General features: G+C 36.6%; 2 protein-coding genes across 2 annotated transcripts in view; one reads left to right on the top strand and one right to left on the bottom strand.

Moving 5' to 3' along the window:
* Positions 1-1,271: 1,271 nt before the first annotated feature.
* SLC25A46 (solute carrier family 25 member 46) lies at positions 1,272-22,266 on the bottom strand. The gene is made up of 8 exons (XM_081089471.1): positions 21,823-22,266; positions 19,060-19,102; positions 17,109-17,166; positions 16,438-16,515; positions 15,878-15,978; positions 9,900-9,956; positions 8,246-8,303; positions 1,272-3,930 (listed from the first exon to the last, which is right to left on the bottom strand). Exons 1-8 carry the CDS (start codon positions 22,112-22,114, stop codon positions 3,352-3,354), a joined length of 1,266 nt encoding a protein of 421 aa, XP_080945597.1. The 5' UTR covers positions 22,115-22,266; the 3' UTR covers positions 1,272-3,351.
* Positions 22,267-22,312: 46 nt separating this feature from the next.
* The window catches only part of TMEM232 (transmembrane protein 232), a 174,947-nt gene continuing 172,594 nt past the window's right edge, over positions 22,313-24,665 (top strand). Inside the window, exon 1 of the mRNA XM_081090175.1 lies at positions 22,313-22,618. The gene's annotated coding sequence lies outside the window, so the exon portion shown is untranslated. The remainder of the gene's footprint in view (positions 22,619-24,665) is intronic.

The raw sequence follows: 24,665 nt of genomic DNA, 5'->3' as shown, positions 1-24,665 counted from the left end.
ATTCGAGTGCAATGTGGATTGTTACTAAGCGGGTTTTATTTGCTTATGTATTATTAAAAATAACTAATTCAAACCTGCCTATCCTTTCAAGAGCTGGAAAAGTAGTCCTTTATGTTAAAACATGGGAGTAAGCAAACTGAGGGCAAACATTCTCCAGAATCGCATGTGAAAAAGACCAGTATCAAAGCAGAATATTTTATTTTCTGAGCAGATCTATCAACACAGAGAAATGTTGAAGCTTTTGTGCCCAAAAGCTTCATTTTACCTAAAATGAATATTTTGTGCAGTTATAAGAAAGCCAGTACTAAAAAGACAGCTGTGAGTAGTCAGGTACATGAGCGAGACTCCTTACCTCTCCAGTTTTGTTTGTGAAAACAGTAACCAAGACATCACATCCCCCAATCCAGAGCCATTTTGAAATTGGCTGCTTTTTAACTATCTCATAGCATCTAGTGCTGAAAGTTTAGAGGCTTGACTAAATTTGGTAAATTTAGGAATTATTTTTCAAGGGTCTAGAAAGGGTACCTCACGGTAAAGAAATTTATAAACAGATTTAGCAAATCAATGAACAAAGTAATGAACAAATTCACTAAACAAAGTAAATTAATATTTATCATGTGTTTCAGTTTTTAATTCAATTGCTTTCTGGCTATGACTCAAATTAAGAAATCATACAATGTAAGAGAAGCATATTACACTTCATGTCCATGGCCAAAATCAATTGTGTGAAAGGACCATTGGGCCTATGGAATATTTTAATAGATGCTCATTCATAATACTATTAATCATACTGAATTACAAATATTATTCTGAGCTATTATCACCTAAAGAAATGCAGTGCATGGATATTTGCTTTTGGCACCTATATACTAAAGAAATAGATCACTTTTAAAAAGGGAAAGAGAATATCCAATGTTTCACTTATTCCTCTCTAAATTCAGTTAAATATATTTGGCCAGCATTTAAGTGCTTAAATTTTAAAGATTTTTATATTTCAACTAATTTGGAATGGAGTAAAAAATATTAGTATTTTGCACTAGCTGAGTGGTTCAGTTGGCTAGAGTGTTGTCCAGTACACCAAAAGGGTCAGGGCACACACCCAAGTTGCGGATTTGATCAGATCAATGTTTCTCTTCATGTATCTCTCTCTTTTTTCCTCTCCCTCTAAAGTCAATAAAATATATCCTCGGGTGAGGGGTTAAAAAAAATTAGTATTTTAACTTGCCACATTTCAATTTTTTTGGCCACATTTCAATTTTAGTTTTGATGTTAATTTGTATTCTTTTTCCAAAGAGACATAAAACAAGACTAACCTTACTTGTGTGTGGTTCAAGCTATTATTAGTCTTATAATGATTTCATAATGAAAGTTATCTAACTGAATCTTCATGCTAACTTCCATCAATCTTGAAATACCTAATTTTTAGCTAGGTGAAAGATCCCAATACTTCCACTAGTAAATACTTGATTCCATTCAGATTCTCTTCCAGAAATATTCTGAAACTTGGAATTTTCAGAAGTTAACTCTTGTCTGAAATAATCTTCATTGATTATAATAAAAATAAAAGGATTTTTAGGAAGTTCGACATATAAATATCTAACAATTTACTTAGTAGTTTAAAAGCAATAAATATAATTTAAATGCCATATGTTGGACAAAATAAACCATAATCTGAAGGAATAACCATAAAATACATATGATCAGTGGTGTTTAATTTTATTTTTCCTCTCTTGGTGAAATTTAAAACGTACAACTTGTATGTTTTAGTAATTGGGGGAAAAACCACCCACAAACATACAACACAGGATAGTAAAGAGAGTTGCTACTTAAATACTGTTTCGCACTTTCTGGATATCATTTTTGATTCCGACATTATTAATCACATAAAGTAACCACTTCGCTGATATTTAGCAACTAAAATAAATCTATTTATAAATCTGGTTGGAAAATGTAAGTGCAAAGTCACTGCACTTCAGTGTGCTACATGGCTCATAGTAAAACTGTGACCACTTACAGGAGGAAATGAAACTTCAAAATGTTTAATGATGGATCAGTCAAATGCATATCATTTTACTACACAAAGAGCTTCATCCATTTAGGAACATACAATTTTTTTTTTATTAAACTGATTATTTTTTTGCTTATTTATTGAAATTTACCTCTTTACCTCCTCCATAAAAAGCGAGGACAAACTTCCTTTAAAGTTTGTATTTTTTCTTCAGTATTCATCCAAACAAGTTTAAACAAAAGGCGATATGGAGAGACCTGCTTTTCCATTTATGTATATCTAGTTTCGAGTATGAAATTTTAAACAAACCTGGAATAAAAACTGAAGACATTAATTTATGATAGCTATACAGAAGGCAAGAGGCACAAATTCCCAGGTGAATTTTAATTGCGTCTCCACTAAGACAGGTCATTCAGAAATGAAAGACAAGTGACATTCCTTTCAGTACACAATTTCTAAATTTAGAAACAGTAATAGTTGCCATGATTATTTTATTTTCTATCTCTGTTAAGAGTGGCTCTAAAAACAGCCTGATGATTCACATAACTAGGTAAGCAAATCAAGCTTTATAAACATATGACGAATATTAAGTTGCTGGCACCGAAATGCTGTATTTGGATATAGACAAGTATATTGTTTGCCTTAAATCTTTGGATAACTTGGCTTTTAATATTTTATTTTTATATTTAAGCAGAAAGTGTGTGACTTCATCTTATGCAATAAGCTGATCTAAAGATGGAAAATTTGTTGAAAGGAAGGAAATTCCAAGTTTTGTATGTGAACATAAATGGCTTTATGTAATAAATATGCAGCCATTAAAACGTTATATAGAGATAATACAATTTAAAACTTCAACTCCTGATTACAGATTGCCAAATCTAATCCTTCTCATCATTATCATTGGTTACATATTTATTTGCTTGAAGGTAAACTATGACCTCTTGATACTATATATTAAGGATGGCATACCAATATCAACCAAGAAGGTAAAATTAACATGTAATAAATATTAAAGTTAGATGGAATAAATTCAGCTCTGTAAAATTTTGTTTTGTGTTTGCTGATAAATTTTTGCTTCTGCTCAAGACCAATTTTAGTTCAGTATGCGTGCTACACTAGCTAGAATTTAATTGATGAGTATTATTTTTATTGAGTTTTCAAATTTGGAATACTTTTGATCCCAAAGAGACCTAGGCCTTAAAAAAAAGTCAATATAATGAGCATGGGCTTTCTCTACCAGTTTCACTTATATTCCATTTCCCCCCCAGTATCACTTTTATACCCTACAATTTCATAGCAAAGTGTCCAGATTGTGCCTTTTAGACTAATCGGGAACTTATATCTCAAACGCTGTTTTGAAGAAGCGTAGAGTAAATGATTTTGGTAATCTGTAGGACAGCTGCATGCAGTGTGTACTGTATTATAACAGCACCAAACCCTTTGTAAAAACCAAGCATTCCTTCCTCCTGCTTTATGGTATTGATACAGTCTCTCATTCCCTCATACTGTGTATTAATTGGAAGCACTTCATAGCCAAGGTCTGTATTGTCAATTATTGTGCGTGTTCCTTGAATGTGAAGGCGGTGCAAAACTGTTTCCAAGGGGTAAAGTATAACATCAGAGCAAAGACTGGCAGCAAAGTTAGCAATAAGTTCTGGAAAATAAGCATCCAGCATACTCTGCACTGGGCTAGTGCTCTCAGCTGGGTGGCCATGATAAGTCTTTCTCTTTAGAATTAGTAGGACGATCTTCTGAATGATGGAGCTGATGATGTAATGAAGAACCCCATGCAGCACCGTGGGGAAGATCAAGGAGAGAAGAGGAAGTAGTCGTTTGCTATGAGGCACTCCCAGGCCTATCACTCTTCCAATGCCTTCTTTAACACATTCCAAAATCCCAGTATTATCTCGAATTATCTCACTCTAAAATAAAAATGATGAAATGAGTGGAAGTTAATATTTGCTTATTTTGCCCCCCCAAAAGGGATCTTTTTAGGTTTCTTTTAAATACTAATTTGCTAACCAAAAAGGGAAAACATCAATAGCTTATAGACTTCAAATGTTACCTAGGTGTTAAATTCTTTTTTCAAATGAAATTTCATAAAACAGATAGCAGTGAAGTGGAAGCTACTTTTATTGGACAAGGAAAATAGAGAAGGAGATGTGGGTGGGGACACACCTGGTTCCCCCGGCCTCAAGAAGCTCCTTAGAAATAATTTTGAAACACATTAACTCCATAACACCAAAAGAGGTAGTATAGTGCTTAGACTTCTTACAAATGGGTTTCAACCCTGCCTCCATTACTTACTGGTTATATGACCATTGGCAAGTTATTTAACTTCTCCTAACAGTTTACCATTCTATAAAAATGGAATTAGTACCACCTATGTTTTATCCATAGAGTTGCTAGGATTAAGTGAAAAAAGGCCTGAAAGCCGGAAGGCACTGAATAAATGTCATTATCATCTGCAATGTTTCTGCCTATCTATAATTTTGAGGATATGTATAACAAAGTTTGTGATACAGGTCAGAGTCACGGACAGGCACAAAAGGAACAGCAAGAAGCCAATTTGGCTACAGTAATGATTGAAGAAGAGAAAGTATAAAATGAAGTTATAAAGTAGTCAGGGGCCATATCATGCCATTGAGTAGACTTTGGCTTTTAGTCAGATGGAAAAATCAGATGGAAAAATAGCTGGTTTTAAGCAGAAGATGGACAAGATATAATTTAGGTTAACACTGGCTATTGTGCAGAGAACAAGAGGGCAGGCTGAGAAACCAGTTAAAAAGTTATTACATAATCCAGAAAAGAGATGATGGACTACCAGGTAGTAATGGAAGGGAAGTGCGTCAGTTGTGCTTTTATCCTAAAATTACAGCCAATAAGAATTACTGGTGCATTGGATTTGGGTATGAAGGAGAGAAGTCAAGGATAACCTCAAGGCTGTTGGCCAGAGGAAGTGGAATAGCAATGGCTCTTACTGGGTTGGGAAATATGGATGGGGTAGCATTTTGGGGAGAAATCAAGAGTTCAGAAATGTTAAGTCTAAGGGGTAAACTTTTACATTTACATTTTAAATGATTAAAAAAAGCTTCAAGCCGAAACCGGTTTGGCTCAGTGGATAGAGCGTCGGCCTGCAGACTGAAAGGTCCCAGGTTCGATTCCGGTCAAGGGCATGTACCTGGGTTGCGGGCATATCCCCAGTAGGAGATGTGCAGGAGGCAGCTGATCGATGATTCTCTCTCATCGAAGTTTCTAACTCTCTATCTCTCTCCCTTCCTCTCTGTAAAAAAATCAATAAAATATATTTAAAAAAAAAAAAAAGCTTCAAGCTGAACATATCAATGTGTTTTCAGTAAATATAATACATTTAAAACCACAGACTAAAATCAGCTCACCTAGTCCATTTACCAATCTCTGATCCTTTCCCACTCTAGTCTATTTTTAATACAGCAGCGAAAGAGATCCTAATGAAGACATGTTAGAATCACTCTTTGGTTCAAATATGCCAAAGACTTTCCATGCCCCTCAAAGTCAAGGCTAAATTATTACAATGACCTAAAATAAAATGTCCTTTATGATTTATCATCCTCTTATCTCTCAGTACTCATCTCCTCCTGTTCTCCCCCTTGCTTAGTGAGCTTCAACTATACTGCCCCCCTTTTTGCTCTTCAAACACATGAAATACAATCTGACCTCAGGGCCTTTGCACTTACTTTTCCTTTGCTTAGAATGTTCTTCTCCCAAATATCTAAGTAGTTCATATGCTCAGATCTTTACTCAAACGTTACCTTCTCAGTGAGGCCTTTCTGATTAAAAAACAACAAAACAATAGCTGCTCCTCTCAACCCATTAATCTTATTTAATTTCCTTGCTTTAGTTTTGTTCTCTTTAGCACTAAGCACCACCTAGTATACTTTATATTGATTTTGTTTATGTTTATCTTCCCCACAAAAATATAACTCTATGAAGGCAGACTATTTTTGTCTGTTTTGTTTGCTGTTATATCCCCAAGGTCTATAATGGTGCCTGATATAGGCTGACACTCAATAAATATTTAATGATGTTTAAAAAAAATGATCAGTTAAGTAAGATTAACTGAAAAGGTAAAATGTAGTCAATAAAAACCTTAATTGAATACTATGCTGAAAAGTCTGAAACTGATTTTAGGAAGTATGAGTCAGTGTGGATCCTTAATCAGCAAAAGGATGTAAGAACTGAAAGTGAAGAACATCAATCTTACACTGATGTGGAATGCAGTGACTAGAACAAGGATTGTTAATGAAGACAACAGCTCACTAGGAAGTTCATATTTAAGGGACCAAGGAGGTCTTCAGGAGATCTATGTATGAATGTGTATTTTTCAAGGGAAGAATGTTCTCAAAGATCTCCCAGGAGGGCAAAAACCCACTGGACGTAAAAAAGGAAGAAAGAAGCTAACATAATAAACCAAGTATGTGATAAAGAAGGGATGGGAATGGTTGCCTCTCAGTGGAGAGAAACAGACAAATCTCAGTTACGTTTTGGATTTAGAACTAAGAAGGCATAATGACTGCCTGGTTATGAAGGATGAAAGAAATATAAAAATCAAGACATTTCTAAAAATAAGAACTAAAGTTTTAAGTCTCTAGGGTGAAGATAACAATAATACATTAATAAGAAAGGAGATGCTCAAAAGGAAGCTAATTTTCAGGGGAATAAGACAATATTGTTTTTATGCGCTGAGTCTTGAGGTGATGATGATTTAATTCACATTTTAAAGATTAGAGTCAAAATGATTCATGAGAGTGAGTGAGTTCTCCAGGATGGTGAATACAGGATAAAAGCAGACAGGGTCAAGGACTAAGTATCGGAGTATGGTAGAACAGGTGGCAAAGAAGTTACCTAAAGAAGAGGAAGATGTGCAAGAGGAGAAACTTAGGAAGACATAAAAAGATTTCTAGAAAATCAGACCAAAGAAATCAAAATGAGGCAATTAGCAGGTAGAACCTGGAGCAGGAAAAAGAGGGGTAGATACTGGGTTAAATAAGCAAACAAACATAGTGAGCTGAGCACTTTATATAAGTAACTCAATTTTTAGAATCCAGTTATTAAAATACTGTTCCCATTTTATGAATGAGAAAGTTAAGATTTAGAAAGGTTAAGATATTTGTTTAAAGTCACAGATCTAAACAGACATGTGATTCTGATATACTTAATATCATGTTGCTTGTTTTTTCTTAAACAATCACCTTCTTGCTGTTTTTTTCCTTATTTATGAGAATATCTCATAGAGTAATAACTGTAAGCTGTAGTCCCAAACAAAGGTATTATCATTTATTTAACACAATGCCAAGTGCAAAAGCAGAGAAAAGTGTATTTGAGTAGCAAGATGTTAACTTCTGTTAACTGAAGTCAATTCTAAAAAAAAATAAATAAGTATATAATCAATGATGGGGCCAGAAAAGCAATTACATGGAAAAGAGTAATTTGAAGAGAAAAGGCTGATCCATTGAGGTGTTTATAGAGAAGGAATTCATACTTATTGAAGACAAATAATATGCTAGAGGATGTGATGATGGAGATGGCAGATAGGTGATAAACAATTAATTGGATTTTGTGTATAGGTGAAGTTAAACTATCTTCATCTGACAGTTTTAAGTTTAAGAACCCAATGGTGAAAAAAAATCTATGAATTTGATGTACTTGAGCGCCACCCTGTGGTTAGAAATAATAAAACAATTTAAAACACTAGCAGAAGACTGCTTTAGCTTTTGTAGCACTTACCACACCACAGCATCAAATGTTCCTTAAAAAGCATATTTAATAAGAATGCTGTTAGTAAACTACTATGCAGACTACCTTCTCACTGTTAGGATGATTATCATGTTTCATGCTTAATTTAGTGACCTATGACAAGCCATAACCATTCTGAGTTGTGTCTTAGAAAGCTGAAAAAAAAAACACAACTCTTTGGATTTTTTGTATTCAAAGCAAGTCATAGGCTGGATTCTGAGATATCTGGATAAAGAGTATACAGCTGTTTACGGAAGGGATAAAATAAATTAAAACTAAAAGTGAGAAGTAGGTTTGCAAAGGAAATATACTTACCAGCAAAGTGCTAGTAAGTGTATTTGCAAAATAAAATTTTAAAAGGATACTGTTTTAAATTTCTCTATTATACAACCAGGCATAAATAATACATTTAATATTCCAAAAACATTATTAAGTAAAAAATGACCATAAAAAATAGCTTACCTGCACTGTTTCAATCAGACTTGCTGAATAAAAAGGCATTGCCACTATATAAGTTAGGCTGTAGAAATTAAAACAAACATCAGCTTATTGAAACAAGATACTTATACTAAACTAGAGGCCTGGTGCATGAAAATTCATGCACTGGAGGTGGGTCCCTCAGCCCAGCCTGCCCCCTCTCACAGTCCGGGAGCCCTCAGGGGCAAGAGGTGACCCGGCAATCAGGGGAAGGCAAAGCCCCATCACACCTCTGCTGCTGACACTGCCAGAAGCACAAGCCTCGGCCAGTCCTGGTTACCTGAGCCTTGGCCAGCCCTGGGCGGCTGGGCAGCCGCCATCCAAGGTTTGCCTGCCTCTCGAGCCGGCCGTGGGCGGCCAGGGGGCTGAAGGGACTGGGGGACTCTGGAGGCAGGCGTGCAGCGGGGCTGAGGGGGACTGGGTGCCGCCATGTTGTGGCTGTGGGCGCTCCATTTTTGAGGGCAGGGCAGTCAATTAGCATATTCCCTCTTCATTAGATAAGATCTTTTAATATCTACTTTAATGTATCAACATAATTTATATTCAAGCCTGAGTTATATTTGTAAGGTTTTCAACTATTAATACCTATAGCCTAAAGATACTTCAGAGACCTGTAACAGAAAATCTTTATTCAACAATTAGAAATGAAACATTAAGTATTAATAATAACACAGGGACAGCCTGCAAAGAACATAGATCTTATTTTAAAGCAGTATGAAATGGAGGCTCGTTTGAGTCATTGTTTGGACCTCTACCTGCACATAGGTAATGAAGCCTGTAACTCTGACACGTAAAATATAGGGTGTGGGATCCATTCTATTGCTTGCCTTCTCAGTGATATCTGAACAAGTTCTGCTATTATCCTATATTATTATTATCCATTCCCAGATTTCCCACCCAGCAGAGTTAAGCCAGTCTTCAATGGTAAGTGAAGTCCCCTTTTATTATTAAAAAACAATATTGTACAGCTTTGCAAAGTTGTTTCCTACCACTAATATTAGGCAGAGTAATATTACAACTTTGCAAGCCTGCAAAATATAGTTATTAAAATAATATCAAGGTGGGACTTACCTAACCCTACGGGCCAGGTCCTGGCAAGTAGTAGGTTTTCAAGGTGAATGGAACATCACTAAGTAATAATGAGCTAGAATGCCCCACCAAGGGAGCCAGCAAGCTGGAGGGGGGTTTCCAATTCACAATCTTCAAAAAAAATTAAAAAGTGAAGAGTAAAATTCTAATCTACGAAAATGGTCAATGTTGTAAAATCACTAAGTGCCTTCAGGACTACATTTTTTAGTTTGCTCATCACCATACAAATAAATTTGTTATCTCTAATTAATAATAAAATAATAATAATTTTCTTGGCAACTTTTGTTTAAAAAGTTGAGGACCTCTGCTAACTTCCTAAGAACACAAAGAAAAATTAGGTTGTGATTTCACCCTTTCAAATTAGAAAGATTTATTTTAAAGATAATAATAGTTCAGGATTTTTATTCCTAAACCCTGTAACTTGTCCTTTGAAATTCTAGTCCCTCAAATATTTCATTGCTCTAATTTCCTTCAGTACAGTTATTTAATAAAATTTTCAGTTATAATGCTATAAAAATTAATATAAATTTTCAATATAAATTTCACTTACGATTTCAGCAGAAGGTGTTCTCCTATTTGTTTAGGATTCCATTTATGTGAAACCTCCCTAAAAAATAAATTTAAGTAAAACAAAAGTCATGTTACTTAAAACATCTTGAATTAGCCCAACTTGCAAAAAGGTAATCAAGTTTTAATTTAAAAAAATCTATAGGAGAAATATATTCTAATGGTAAACATTTTCCTTTCTGGGACACATTTGAAACAATTGTAGTGGTTTGAAAAAAAAACAAACACAACGTTCAAAGTATTTTTGTATTGGCTGACAGAGGAGGAAGTTATAACTGATTACAAAAATGAACATGAGAAATTAAAGGAGATATAAAAGTGATAGGTTGAGCCCTGACTGGTTTGGCTCAGTGGATAGAGAATTGGCCTGTGGATTGAAGGGTTACCTCTGGGGCACATGCCCGGGTTGCAGGCTCGGTCCCCAGTAGGGGGCATGCAGGAGGCAGCCGATCAATGATTCTCTCCCCCCTCATTGATGGTTCTCTCTCTCTCCCTCTCTCCCTTCCTCTCTGAAATCAATAAAAAAATATTTAAAAAAAAGAGGTTGAGTAAAAAAGAATGGGTGGGAAAGGGAAAAGGTAACAAGGAATAGGATAAAGGGAGAAATAAAGCTTTAAAAAGTATGTAAGAATAGGAATAAAAAACAATAAACAAAATGAAGTAATTATATGCAGATTAATGTTAGTAGTAAAACAAGGGCTCTAAACCCTGGTCTCTGACGTGAAGTCTGCTTCTGCCTCCACTCCCTCTCCTCTCATCTGATACAAGAAGGAACCCTGTGAGAGCAGCAGAGCAGGTATTGTGTTTGTTTTACTTTGAGAAAATAAAGGTTTTCAGAAAGGTCACAGGGACATGTTCAAAAGACACAGAAAAAATGCTAGATCTGGAACCAAGGTCTCGCACTGGGTGTTTCCTGCTATTTGTGGGTTACCTTTGGAAACCAGGAAAAAGAAGAAAAAGAGGAGGCAAGCTGAAAGAACAAAAAAGGAAAAAGTTGTATCAAGAGAAAAGAAAAAAAAAGAGAAAAGAATATGGAGAGCAAAAGGGAGAGTAAACGAAGAGTCAGACAGTGAGGATTGAAGGGGAGGGGAAGGAGGAGGAGGGGAGAGGGAGAATAACAAAGAAAAGAGGGTGTAAAATAAAGAAGAGACTAGCTACTACCAGTTCCCCTGATAAAACTGACACTTACTGCACAATAGCCACAGCAGGAAACTGAGAAAACATTTTCTATCTCAAGTAAGTGAATATAAGAAACATAAGGAGATAAAGGAATAAATATATTTTACAATAAAAAGGCAAAAATAATTAATCACTAATAGTATAAGTGCTGTAAAAACAGACTCAGTACAATTATAGCACGGGTGGTATGTGAACTTTCCTATATTTTACAAGAGACTGAGAGGTCTGCAGAGAAATTTTTAGACAATAGAATAACCTTCTCTGATTTATTAGACCCTAGGGAACCTTCCGGGTCACATTCTGATTAATACTAGAATACTATAGGCCTGAACAACCACAGAAAAATAGAGCCGAGATGATATTTAATGATTAAGATGAAAAATGCAAAAAAATTTAGGCCTTTCATCTTACTGACAGTGACTTTATAATTATAAAACAAGATATGCTACATAGTTTGCCAATCATCTGGGCACTATTACTCTTTTCAAGGCTATTATGACACTGATTTGAAGCATGAAACTGTTATTACCATTATGGACAGAAGGGTCTGTGGCCTGTTTCTGAAAGGACAGGGCCACCTTCCCTTTGAATACAAAACTAATTATTAAGGGAAGATTATTAAGGTAAAAAAGAGAAAAATAAAATTTATAATCAATTATAACAAATTAAGGCTTTCTTCTTTGTATCTATTCTCTACTGCTTTATAAAATGAGTAAAGCTAACTGCCACAGCTCTAGAAATTTAAATTAGCACATGTAAGTGCTTCAGGAAAGAGGGTAGTGTAGAAATCTACTTGTGATTAAACCTTTTTATATTTCATTATTAAATACCAAAATCTGTGTAAATACATTTAAATCACTGTTTTCACAAGCAAAAACTACCCTTCAAACAAGCAACAAAACTGAGAGAAGTGACTTGCTTTTTCTCAAAATAGTTTTCTATTTGATAGTGTCTTAATGCATAATCTACACAAAAACAATAGAATTTTTATTTTTTTGTTTTTTAAAATAATTCTTTATTGTTGAAAGTATTACATGTTTTCTTCTCCCCTCCCCCATTGATCCTCTCCAGCCTGCCCCGTCCCCACCCCTCCCCCATTGTCTAAATAACTACAGTTAAGCAGTCTTTAATTTCCATTGTCTCTCATTTCACATGCTCAAATAGCTTCCCTCTTAAAAAATCTTCCCTCAACCCAACCCAAACCTCTCATCTTCAGCTAATTTTTTTCATCTCTCATCACAGCCAACTTTTTAAGTTTGCTATTTCCAAGTCCTAACTTCTCACTCACCTCTAAATGCACTCCAAACTGGTTTCTACCCAATTATTCCAACAAAAACAGTTCTTGCCAAGGTTCCCATGACCTGCATGACACTAAATCCAATGCAGTTTTTAGTTGGCAACTTATTTGTCCTTTCAGCAGCCATCAGGCACTCGTGTTTCTTTCACTTGATAGATGAATATACATAGTTAATGCATAATCTACACAAAAACAAGTGTCACTTTATTATTGACACTGTTCCTAACCCTATAATACTCTCACAGAACCATATTCTTTTTCTTCTGTGAACAATCTCAACTGGTACTTAGTTATTCATTAGTGGGATTATTTTACTTAATGAATGTCCCTTATACTAGACCTAAGGTACTTTTTGTTTCTTCTCATTGTATACCTGATTTCTAGTACAGGACCTAGTCCTAGAACATAGTAGGTGCTCAGGAAATATTAGTAAATTAAGTAAAAAAATTAATTAATGAGTGGGACTTATTACCAAAATTATCCAGATAAAATACAACAAAGATAACCTCTCATTTTCCTAAATATGATTCAAAATGTCCACATACTCTGATTTGTCTGTATGTCTACAGAATGAGAAAGTTTGATAAAATTCTGTGCCTTCCCATTCCTATTTCTTTTTTCCTTCTCAACCTGGAGTGAAAGTTACTACTTCACCTGTGCTTTAGAGAAGTGTCATTACTTGCCTAAGTTCCCAGAACTAAAAACTGGTGTAGGCAAGACCAAAGGTGTCTGACTGCAAATGTAGAATTCTTTACACTTTACCATACAGAAATTCCTGAAATTTGTTAAATTTTTATAAAATTTTGTGTTTCTGGCAGAACTTCAAGAACATTTGATGACAAGTACTAACTTTCCATTTTATCCTGTGATATAAAAAGCAATAGGGTAAATAAAGTTAGCCAACATCATAAATTCAGATTTTTAAAGTATGATGAGAAACTTGTCGCTGGCCAAATGTTTTGTTTTGTTTATAACATTTAGCAAAGCTGTGTTAAAAGAAATTTAAGACCTTCAAGACTATACAGTCCTTGAAAGCAAACACTGGCAAAAAGCCTACTATCAGTCTTGCCTGTCTTCATTTTCTTCCCTATAAAGACTGAATCCCAAGATTGAGATGCCAGTTGACTGTACCGGCAACAACCTCACTTCCTTATCAACCCAAAAAATTCACCTGCCAGGGGCCACCTTTGGATCAACAAACCATTCAAAATCTCTTTTTTACACTATACTAGGATAGAATGAACCATCACAGTAGCTTCTGAGGCTAATACCTTTCTATCACCACCATTACGTTAGCAAACCATTCAAGATCTTTAATGCTATCTCTGGGATCTAGTGTTGATAGGGAAAAATCATAAGATTCCTACCAAATAGCACTTACACTAATTTATGTTTTCCAATACTATCTATTACCATTCCTTTCATATATTCCTAGTAAGGTTCGCCTTCTGTTACACATAGTAGCTGTGACTGTCCCAAACATATACAGTTGAACCTGGTTCTCGAATGTTTCCCATCTTAAACAATTCACTTCTCAAACCAACAGCCCTATCAATGATGATACCTATATGATCAGTCACTGATCTCTCAGGCGACAAAGGAGAGAATGCGGGATTATGAGTCATTTTACTGTTAACTAAATCTCACGTTAACATCTCAGGGAATTATGCTGTGAATATTTGTTGTTGTTGCTGATTATTATGAAATTTTTCATTTCTTTTTTGTTAAATTTTCACTTACATTTAATGTCCTTTTTATTTTTAAAGTGTTTATTTATAGATTAATCAGTAATTAAATATGTACTGTATATAAGAAAGGTTAAAGCAGGGAATCATTTGGGGATCTGGAACAGATTAATTCAATTTACATTATTTCTAATGGGAAAACATGACTCAGTTTTCTAACAGCCTTCAAGAACATATTAAGTTTGAGAACCTAGGTTCCTCATTTTTTTCATACTTCCCCTCATTCTTCTTTCACCTAATTATCTGTATCCTGTTTCAGAGAGAAAACAGGTGCACAAGTAAATTTACCCAATTTCTCTACCCTCTCCCTGCAAATGTATCTTAACAATTCCAATTCACCTCTCTTGGCTCCGATGACATTATTGTCCTACAGTTTGCTGCTATTTTCAATGAGTTTTGTGATCATCTCGTATTACTCCCCTCAATTACCTCTCCTAATACACATACAGGTATGGCACACATCTGTGCATTCACACATTACCCAGGATTCTGTGTTTGGTCCATTTCCTGTCACTTAGTCTACATTATCGCCTTTGGAAATGCATCCATCCTAATGTTTCAACTGCTGCTTTTATATCACTAAATTCAAAGCTATGACTTCAGCTTCAAATTTTTTCTAAGACTCTGACCCACGGTTCCAACCACTTATTAGACATGTTCCCCCTAATTGTCTTGCAGAAATCTCAAACATCATCTATTGAAAGTTAAATTTCTTCTTTCCCATTCCAACTTATTCTCCTTCATGAATTCTTCAACTTGATTCCAATCTAGAAATCTCAGTTACTGATGACAATTCACTCTCCCATATGCCCATTCCCAGTCTATCACCAGTTATCAAATATACTTCAGAAATGTCTCTCCAGCTCATTGTTTTCTATTCTATTCCATAGTTTAAACCCTTCTCAATCTGGCCTAGATTACTGACAGTTCTGCACAAGTCTTTTTTTCTTTTTCTTTTTTCTAGATTACTGACAGTCTACACCAGTCTTTTTTTCTTTTTTCCCCACACTATCACTTGAATATTATCCTTGATCAAATCACCCATATGTTACCAACAAGAAACAACAAATAACACCTTCGATTCCCAATTTCACAGAGAATAAAACCTATATCCCTTACAAAGGCATTGCCATGCTTCAGTTTAGCATCTTAACCTCGTTTCCTTCTATTCCACTCCATACATGCTCACTATTCTTAGCATAAGACACTTATTACCCAGATGTTCCAACCTCCAATGGGCATGCTGTCACCTCTACTCTGAATCCTCTCCTTCTTTGCCAAGTCAATTCCTGACCATAAGTCAAAACTTAGCTCAGATTTCAGTTCTTTTTTGAAATCCTAACAATAACTCTATGCAAAGTGTCCCTTGGGCTCTGAAAGGGGTTTGTTTAATTACAGAACACATAATGATGTACTGTAATTTATTTACATGTGTCTCCTTCATCAAACTAGCTACTTAAAGAGCAGGAATTACTCACATACTCGTTTATTCCTTAATTGCTAGTTGCTGACACACAGCAGCAGGAGCTGAAAGATATATCTCAATAGATACTATACCAGGAAACACTTATTTTTATCATACGCTAATTCAATAAGATAGCAATTAAACTTATTTTCTGTTTCTCCCCTTAGCTACTTCAGGCAAATCAAGTTTTTAAATTTAATGTATTATTAGAAACTATCATATTTTGCTATATTTTTAATATGACATTAATATTGAGAAAATGCCAAAAAAGGTACCTTGGTAAAGGTGTGAATTCACTAATTATTCCTTCTGCTCCAAGTGTGACTCCCTGGACAATAAATGTACTTCCCATTCCTTTCCAAAGGGCCCTTGGTCCCTGCAATAAACAAAATTTATTGTTATTTTTGTTAATTGGTAAATAAGAAACACCAAAAAAAGAGACTTAATAAAACTTGATATTGAATGTTTACTGGTATTTCCAATGAAACATTATTTAAAAGGACATTTTAGTGGAAAACTACAACTAAACTAATTTCTAACATTATTTTAATATTTTTTGGTAGCCTATGTTTAGGCCAAGATGAACATTCCAATTAACTGAGTATCTCTACTACTGATTAAATACCACTAATATTTAATTAATTTTGGCAAAGGTGTAAATTCACTGATTATTCAGTGACACCAAAAAGATTCCATTATCATGTTACATTAGTTTTAGTACAAGAGTTAAGATATTTTTATTAACTAGATTATAAGAAATTACTGTTGCTTTAATTATTACTAAGGCAAAATGACACATAAATAATTTTAACAAAATCTATACACTAATTCTCACCTGAGTTTTATTGAAGCTGTACATAATATTGATGACTGTAAATGGAGTGAGATGATAATGCCGAGCATGGTAATTAACCTGTAAAAAATATATTTCATAATTATTTTGTATTTTTGTTTTGCAAGAAACGACAAGGGTATGAAAGGGTGTGGAGTCACATCATAAACAAAAGTTCAATTCTAAAGTCAGCATAAATTACACATAAGCAAAGCAAAATTACTCTTAAATGGCTTTAAATAACTATTAAAAGTAAAGTACATATCGTTATATAAATATAACCCTGAAAACAAATGCACAATATACACAATAATATAGCATATGTAATAGGGCCTTTTGGTTTGATATTTTTGTTTCCTAAAATAATCATATTACATTTAGTGTGGCAAAGCATTCAGGAACCACAAAGAACTCAGGAACAGGAGATATGTGTCTCCCAATGGTGAGTATTTTTCCAACTATTAGTTATAAACAATTAGCAAATCATAAAATCAGTAAAGGGGGTCAGGACCAATACTTAAGTGAAATAATTTTTTTAAAGTATTAGGATGAAGCACATATTCCAGTCCCTTCTCATTGGGATGTGGGGACACTCAACCACTGAACCACTCCAGCTGGGCTGAGTTCTGTACTTCAAATCAGAGTTGGGATTATTGCATAGGAAGTATATTTACCTGACACTGGCGGCGTAGAACAATGCAAGGATGAGCCAGTACATTTTCTGTAAAGAGACTATATAAGAACAATTTATAAACATATGTAATATAGCTTAAAAGTTAATTTATAACATATATGTATCTGAAATAAATTTTGTTTGAAGAATCATGCATTATTTTATGTTTCCCATTCTTAAAATAAAAAAAAAAACAATTAAAAAAATATCATGTTTACAAATCACTGTACCAGTAACAAAATTCAACATGAAAAGAATTAAAGCCAGATTTGGAAACTGATAATCAAGGGAAACAATATATAATACTAATATGTATAATATAAAGATGAAACGACATTTTTGTATATCTAATATGGGAAACTCCTTTCCTAGACAACTTAAATGCCCCTTTCAATTTCTTCCAGATGTCTTATGCACAAAGTTCCTATCAGAAGAGCTATCTATTTTTCATGAATCTCATTCTATAAATTTTGTTTTTGATGTACTTTGCGCTTAAGTTATAGGGATTTCAATGACCATGTTGATTGATTAGTATTTTATTTACAAAATAGTTCTGAAAATATTTCCCACAAACTAATTACAACTGTGGCTTAAGTACCAACAGTAACACATGCCTGCATGGGTATGCACACATCTACACACACTCACATATATATAGATGCATCTATCTATCTATCTATCTAGATAGATAGATAGATAGATAGATAGATATGCCTAAGCGACCATCCGACCAGTAGCTATGATACCCAATGACCACCAGGGGGCAGATGATGAACGCAGGAGCTGCTGAGTTGTGGTTACTTGGCAGCTGGGGTTCTCAGGTGATGCACCCAGAAGCAGAGAGGAGCGAGCCCGATTCCGGGGTGTGTCACCCAAGAACCACCCTCTCATAATGCAAGCCCCTCAGGGGATGTCGGAGAGCCAGTTATGGCCTGATCCCCGCAGGCCAGGCTGAGTGCACGATCAGGGCCAAGGAGGACTGCAGGAGGGCTCCAGGGCATGTCCAGCCCGTCTCGCCCAGTTCTGATCAGGGCCGGCAGATCAGGGCCAGCCAGCCAGCTGTGGAGGGACTGCGGAGGTTGGCTGGCCAGGAAGGGACCGTGGAAGGGCTCCAGAGTGTGTCTGGCCTGTCTCACCCCGTCCAGACCCCAGCAGGAAGCTAACCTACCAGTCAGAGCATCTGCCCCATGGTGGTCAGTGTGCATCATAGCAACTGATCAATGCTAATAACTAGCATATTAGACTTTTATTATATAGGATGATAATAACTTTTAAGTATAAACGGTGAGGCTGAAGAAAAATTCACTACAGCACAAGGAAATCCTTAATACACAAATTTTATTTCTATTGATATTAACATCCTCAAGTTTAATTATACAAATAAGGTCATTTTTTCTTGATTAAAATGTTTAAAACAATGACTTATGTTAGCATATATCAGCCTTTGTGCAATTCCAGTATTTTTGAAACAGTATTCACTAAAGGTCACATAAATCAAGACTAGAGGTTTTTCTAATACAAAGTAATCATTAAAAATAAAAAATAAAAAAGATGCTCATTAAATGCCGACTATACCTGAAACCTAGACTCCATGTTGCTAAATATCTTGTTATAATTCAATTTAAAAAAAAAGATTCATTGTAAAATGACTTGGTTTTTGGAGGAGAATAGATAACATTAGAATTAATGATTTACTCGTTGGATAGATACATATGAAAGGTGTAACACTATTCCTTAAAAATTATTTTGTGATTATAAAATTTAATGACTATTCTCTGTCCTTACTGGGGGAAAAAATTAACTTATAAATTTTAAATAATTTTTTCTGCAAAATATTATTCAATATTTAATCTACTGCTACAAAGAATCAATCTTAAGGGAACACTACTAATCATTTATCATAACAGTAAAAACTATAAATAAAAATTAAAATTATTTAGATAAAACATTACCTTGCAAGTCCAATACCAAATCCAGCAAATCTACTCAACTGTTCTAAAATAGAAGAAATAAGATTACTCATAACCAATATTTAGATTTACTGTAAAGAACAACAAAAAATATTTTCTTTTATTAACATGACATTCATTTAAATCCAGGTCCCCAAGTCAAGTCCTGATAGGGGCCAGGGAATTCATCTGAGTGAGTGAAGAACTCTATTGGGCTTGTGGCAAGTTGCAAGGCACAATTGCTCTTCAGCTCCAATTCATTGTTGCAATGTGGGACTATGGGCTCAGGGTTGGTTTTTTAGCTGTGATTTTTCTAAAAAAAAATTATTTTTCTGCAGTATCTTTTAATAAAAAAGATTGTCAACTATTTTTAAAAGCAGTAAAACATTATGTGGGCCAAATAAAACATATCTGCAGGTAGAATCTAAGGGCTACCAGTTTGTAACTTCTGACTGCAAACAACATACAATTTTTTCTCTAGAAAGCTCTGATACGTACACCAACAACTTTACCTCCCATATTATAAAATTAGTCATTCACTGTTAGTGGTAGAGAGCATCTATGTTAAACCAACAATCACAAGTAAAACACCACAAAATTATTAAATTGAAAGAATCAACATGGGCAATAAAGGGCTCTCAATCTCTTTTCTCTCTCTCCTCTCTTATCCCATCTCCCCACTCTCTCTCAACTCAGCTCTGTTAAATGAAGCAACACACTATTTCCTTACAGTTAGAACAAGACCATGTAAACATGTCCCTGAGGACATTATTTGGTTCACCCTTATTTTGGAAAATGTATAAGCGAGATAGCTTTTCTTTGCCCAAGTTAAGGTATTTTCCTTCTTTCAGCTCTTTCCCCTTTTTGTGTGTCCCGATCATCCCCTAATATTAACAGAAAATACCATATTTTCTGGAAGGTATTAGGAAGGTTTATTATTGTTAACTGTATAATGCTCTCAAGCTTCTATCCACCTTGCAAAGTAGACCCACCAGCCTCTTACTGGTGCTAAAAAACAACAGCCCTAGTTACATTAAGAGCTCCTCCTCATTGTAACCATCAAAGCATAAATTATGAAAAAATAGTCTAAACTTTACTGCCTAAGAATGTAACTATGTAGCAGGTATATATGCATTTTGAATTATTTCATTTATAATTTTCCAGTACTCCTCTTGGGACCAACAGAAAGAAAACCAGACAGAGTGAACAAGCTAATTGCATGACACTAAATCACTGGTCCCCCTCCACATCATTTGCTTATCATACTGCATGTAAATAAAGTCTATTCCTCCTAGTTATCCCAAATCAATCTTATTATACCTGCAAGTCAAAATAGAAGAAATGAGAATAAAACTGACGTTTAAAATATACTTAGAGTTTATATTCAATGATAAATATACTTACATTTATATCTATATATATAAAAGCCTAAGCATCCAAACGACGAGTCGACTGGTTGCTATGACGTGCACTAACCACCAGGAGGCAGATACTCAACACAGGAGCTGCCCCCTGGTGGTCAGTGTGCTCTCACAGCCAACCTCCCACAGTCCCTCCCCCCTGGCCCCTTCACCTGGCCAGCAGGAGGGGCTGCAGGAAGTTAGCCACCAGCTCCCATCAGGACTGGGTGAGATGGCCCCAATCGGCTGGATCCCTGGCCAGGCCAAGAAACCCCACCTGTGCACGAATTCGTGCACCGGGCCTCTAGTTTAATATAATCTACTATTCTAACAATTTCAGGAGAATGGGAAGAGGGTGCCATTATTTCCATTTCATGAATAAAAAAAAGATGTTGAGAATATCTAAATCACAAAGCACTGCAATTAAAAGACAGGTCTTCTGACAATCCTTTGGAAAATAATTATGTCTTGAATTCAAAGTCTTATCTTGAAATTGTATCAAGTGATTTTTGCTTGTTAGAGGAATTTTTAGGTCAGAAAAAAAAAAGCAGAAGGTGGGTATATTTCTCAATTCCATAAATCTTTACAGAGTTCCCATGGGGTACATGAATTTAGGGTCTATAATTTATGTAAGTAGAAAAGTGTTACTAGCCCATTAAAAATAAAAAAGAATAAAATTACAACTTCTCTATGTATTTCAAGCGAATCATTTAATATGAGTGAGGCTCAATTTGATATTACCATTAAGTTTTAACAGAAGAAAACGGGAAAGTATAAACATTTTCTCTTCTACCAAAAAGGGGTTTGATGCCAGGGGGTATTTTGGGGCTTAGAAAACAGACTCAACTGCTTTAATTAAAAGGGGAAAGGAAGGAAACACATATTTGCTCCACAACGTACTGTGCATCACTCACATCTCATTTTATTTAACCCTTAAAAAAAGCCCTGTTATTCTTCTATCCACCTTAAAGATGAGAAAACAGGGCTCACAGACAGACGTTTACACCGTCTCTCAGCTTTTAATACCGGTAGAGCCGGGTGTGAGCCCAAGCCTGTCCATGCTGAAACACACACACAATACTCTGCACAACACAAAGCTACAACGAACCACATCAAGTAAATGCAGTGGTCACTGAATTAGCTAAGACAGGTGTCTTTCTTCTGGAAGTCACCCCGGAGAAAACATTCGTGCGAGGACGCGAGAGGAGGCCCGCTTCAAGGGCAGAGGACGCGGGGAGGGCGCCGGGTGTGGCGCGCGATTAGAACCCGAGGACCCGAAGGCGGGACCCTCGGCGCGGCTCCCGGGGTCCGCGGGCCGCCGCCCCGCCAGTCCCCTCACCCCGGCCTGGCTCCCGGAGTCCCTCACCCGTGCTCGGGCCCGGCACGCCGCCGAGGCTGCCGCCGCCGCCGCCGCCGGGAAAGGGCTCCTCCGCCGGGCCCTCGGGGGTGGAGGGGGCGGGCACGCCATAGGGCGGGCTCTTCTCGCCCCAGTGCAGGTTGCGGCTCCCGGGGATGTCTGGGGGAGTGGTCACCCAGTGGCCCAGCTCCGGCCCGGAGCTGAAGGACCTTGCAGGGAAGGCCACGCCAAAACCGCGCTCATCCCGTGCACTCCCGCGATAGCCCAAGCCATCGAACCCGTCCGGGCGCCGCGGATGCATCGCAGGCGGGGCAGGACGAGGCGAGCCCCCTGGAGCCCACCACTACTGGGGCCGCACAGTTCTCCCTCCTCCTCCTCCTCTTCCTCCTCCGCCGCCGCCGCTGCCGCCACCGCGTCCGGAGAAACTGACAACCGGAAGTCACGTTGACAACCCGGAAGTTCACAGCGCACGTGATCATAGCCTTTTCCGGCGGTCTTCGGAGACGCGGTTGCTAGGGAGACGATTCGGGTATACGGAGCCCGCCTTTAAACTGTCAAGTGGTGAAGTGACCGGAGTTAATGGAACACTGTACCAAGGAAATGCCGTGAGGAAACAGGGATGGGCGATGCGACCTGGGTCAGAGAAGGTCGAATGAAGACGTCTCATAGGGAAATAATAACTAAGGCCTCGCGGGATCTGACTCGCGGAGATCTCAGCCTGAACGTCCCGCTCCACACAAAGGCCTCGGATCTCGGTCTTTTCTCACCAGGCTGGTGCCTCACCTGCCGCAGGGGAGTTGCTCAGGTGCGAGATATTTGTAATAACACATCTAACTTTGCCTCCCGCACTTGGCGTTTTAGGGAAAATCGAGATAAGTTCGGCCCGGTGAGCGCAGAAGTGGTGTGGACGGCGTAAGTAAGCATTAAAAAGGAAGGTGCAGGGAGACAACCCCCCTCTTCTGTCCTCTCCGGCTCCTCGCCATGAACATAAACTACACTCAGGGACTTAAAGAATTAAGCATTTTGCTTTTCCAAGGCCACAAAAGACCTACAAATAGTCTTCTGTGGGTATTTTATGCTGCATCTAAATCAGGGTATTTATACCTTTACAAATCAAGACCTTAGTTGGAAAATTAAAATGACCCTACTACCTGTTTTCATCAGCTCCAAGGGCTCTTCGGGCGGAGTCCCTGTCCCTAGATCTGACTGAGCCTACCGTGGGTTCTTCCTGTGCCCCTTCCCCCCACTGGGGCCCAGCATTCCGAGGGCGTCCAGAAGAGAACCCTGACGCACTCTTCTCAATCTTCTAGAAGGGAACCTTTATTTAAAGCGATAATCAAATTCGTCTGAAGTGGACTGACATGCTTGAGTTGTGATGGGGCTTGGGCAAATGTATGTAGTCTTTCCCTTAAAATGTGTATCCAGTATTACTTGAGGATGAGTACCAAGTGACTATGTAACCAGTATTAGTTAGTTTTATTGCACATGGCAATAAAATAATATTTCCCTGTTCCTTAGGAATATTGGCTCAAAGATGGGACTATCTCAGATCCAAAATTTTGTTTATTTATTAAAAGGAGAAGGAGGAAAAGGGGTGTGTGTGTATGTGTGTGTGTATGCTTTTAATAAATACACCAGTAAAAGCAATGGCATCTTACAATTTACATTCATATCAGTGAAGAAAGGATGAATTATTAAAAGGAGGACAACTGGGTAGCCAGTTGAGGGGAGATACAGTAACAGCCCCCTCTCGCAATTTATTCCCAAATAATTTCCAGCTATAATATGTTGTATTTTTCCCTTTTAAAAAATATTGAATACAGAAAGAAAATAAAAGGTGAATATTTTTCAAATAGATTGAAAAACTTTCTAAAAGCGACAATAAAGCAAAAAACATCTAAGGAAAGACTAATCAATTTGACCATGGTACATTTACATTTCTTTTTTTTAAAAAATATATATTTTATTGGTTTTTTTACAGAGAGGAAGGGAGAGGGATAGAGAATCAGAAACATTGATGATAGAGAAACATCGATCAGCTGCCTCCTGCACATTCCCTACTGGGGATGTGCCCGCAACCAAGGTACATGTCCTTGACCGGAATCGAACCTGGGACCCTTGAGTCCACAGGCCGACGCTCTATCCACTGAGCCAAACCAGTTAGGGCTTAAATTTCTAGATAAATAAAAAAGGAAAAACATTTTAATCAAAATTGAAAAATGAGTCACAAATTGGGAAATGTCACATTTTTAACATGATTTAGAAAATGGGTCACTTTATTGTAAAAAAAGAAAAAAAAGAAAAAAGCTCTTACCAATAAAGTGAAATCAGTAGAAATGTGAGCAAAGGACATGAAGAGGCAAATCATAAAAATGAAATGTAAAGGGACAATGGTTATACGAACAAGAGATTATCATTCTGGAAGTTGTCAGCCTTATTCAGTCTTTGAAAACAGAGACCATGTTTTTGTTCTCTCTGCTATATCTTAGTTTTATTTTTACCCTCAACTTACTGATCTTTTAGGAGAAATGTGTTTCAGAGAAGCCTGGGACTGGATATTGTAATTTCTGTTTTTTCAAACTTTATTACTTTTTAAAGTGAATGAATTAATTTTACATTTTTATTATATTTTACTATAGTTTTAAGTTTACACGTGCACATGCAGACACACACACACACACACACACACACACACAAAATAAGAGGTACAGAGATTTCCCATACTCTCCCTTCCCCCACACATGCATAGCCTCCTGCATTATCAATAACCAACCATTTGGTATATTTGTTGTAATTGATGAACTTGACACATCATAATTGTCCAAAGTTCACAGTTTAAGAGTTCACTCTTG

The sequence above is a fragment of the Myotis nattereri genome (assembly GCF_964212035.1).
Source record: "Myotis nattereri genome assembly, chromosome: 4".
NCBI classification, from domain to species: Eukaryota; Metazoa; Chordata; class Mammalia; order Chiroptera; family Vespertilionidae; genus Myotis; species Myotis nattereri.
The sequence above is the reverse complement of the archived record's forward strand: the minus strand, read 5'-3'. Positions and strand labels throughout refer to the sequence as shown.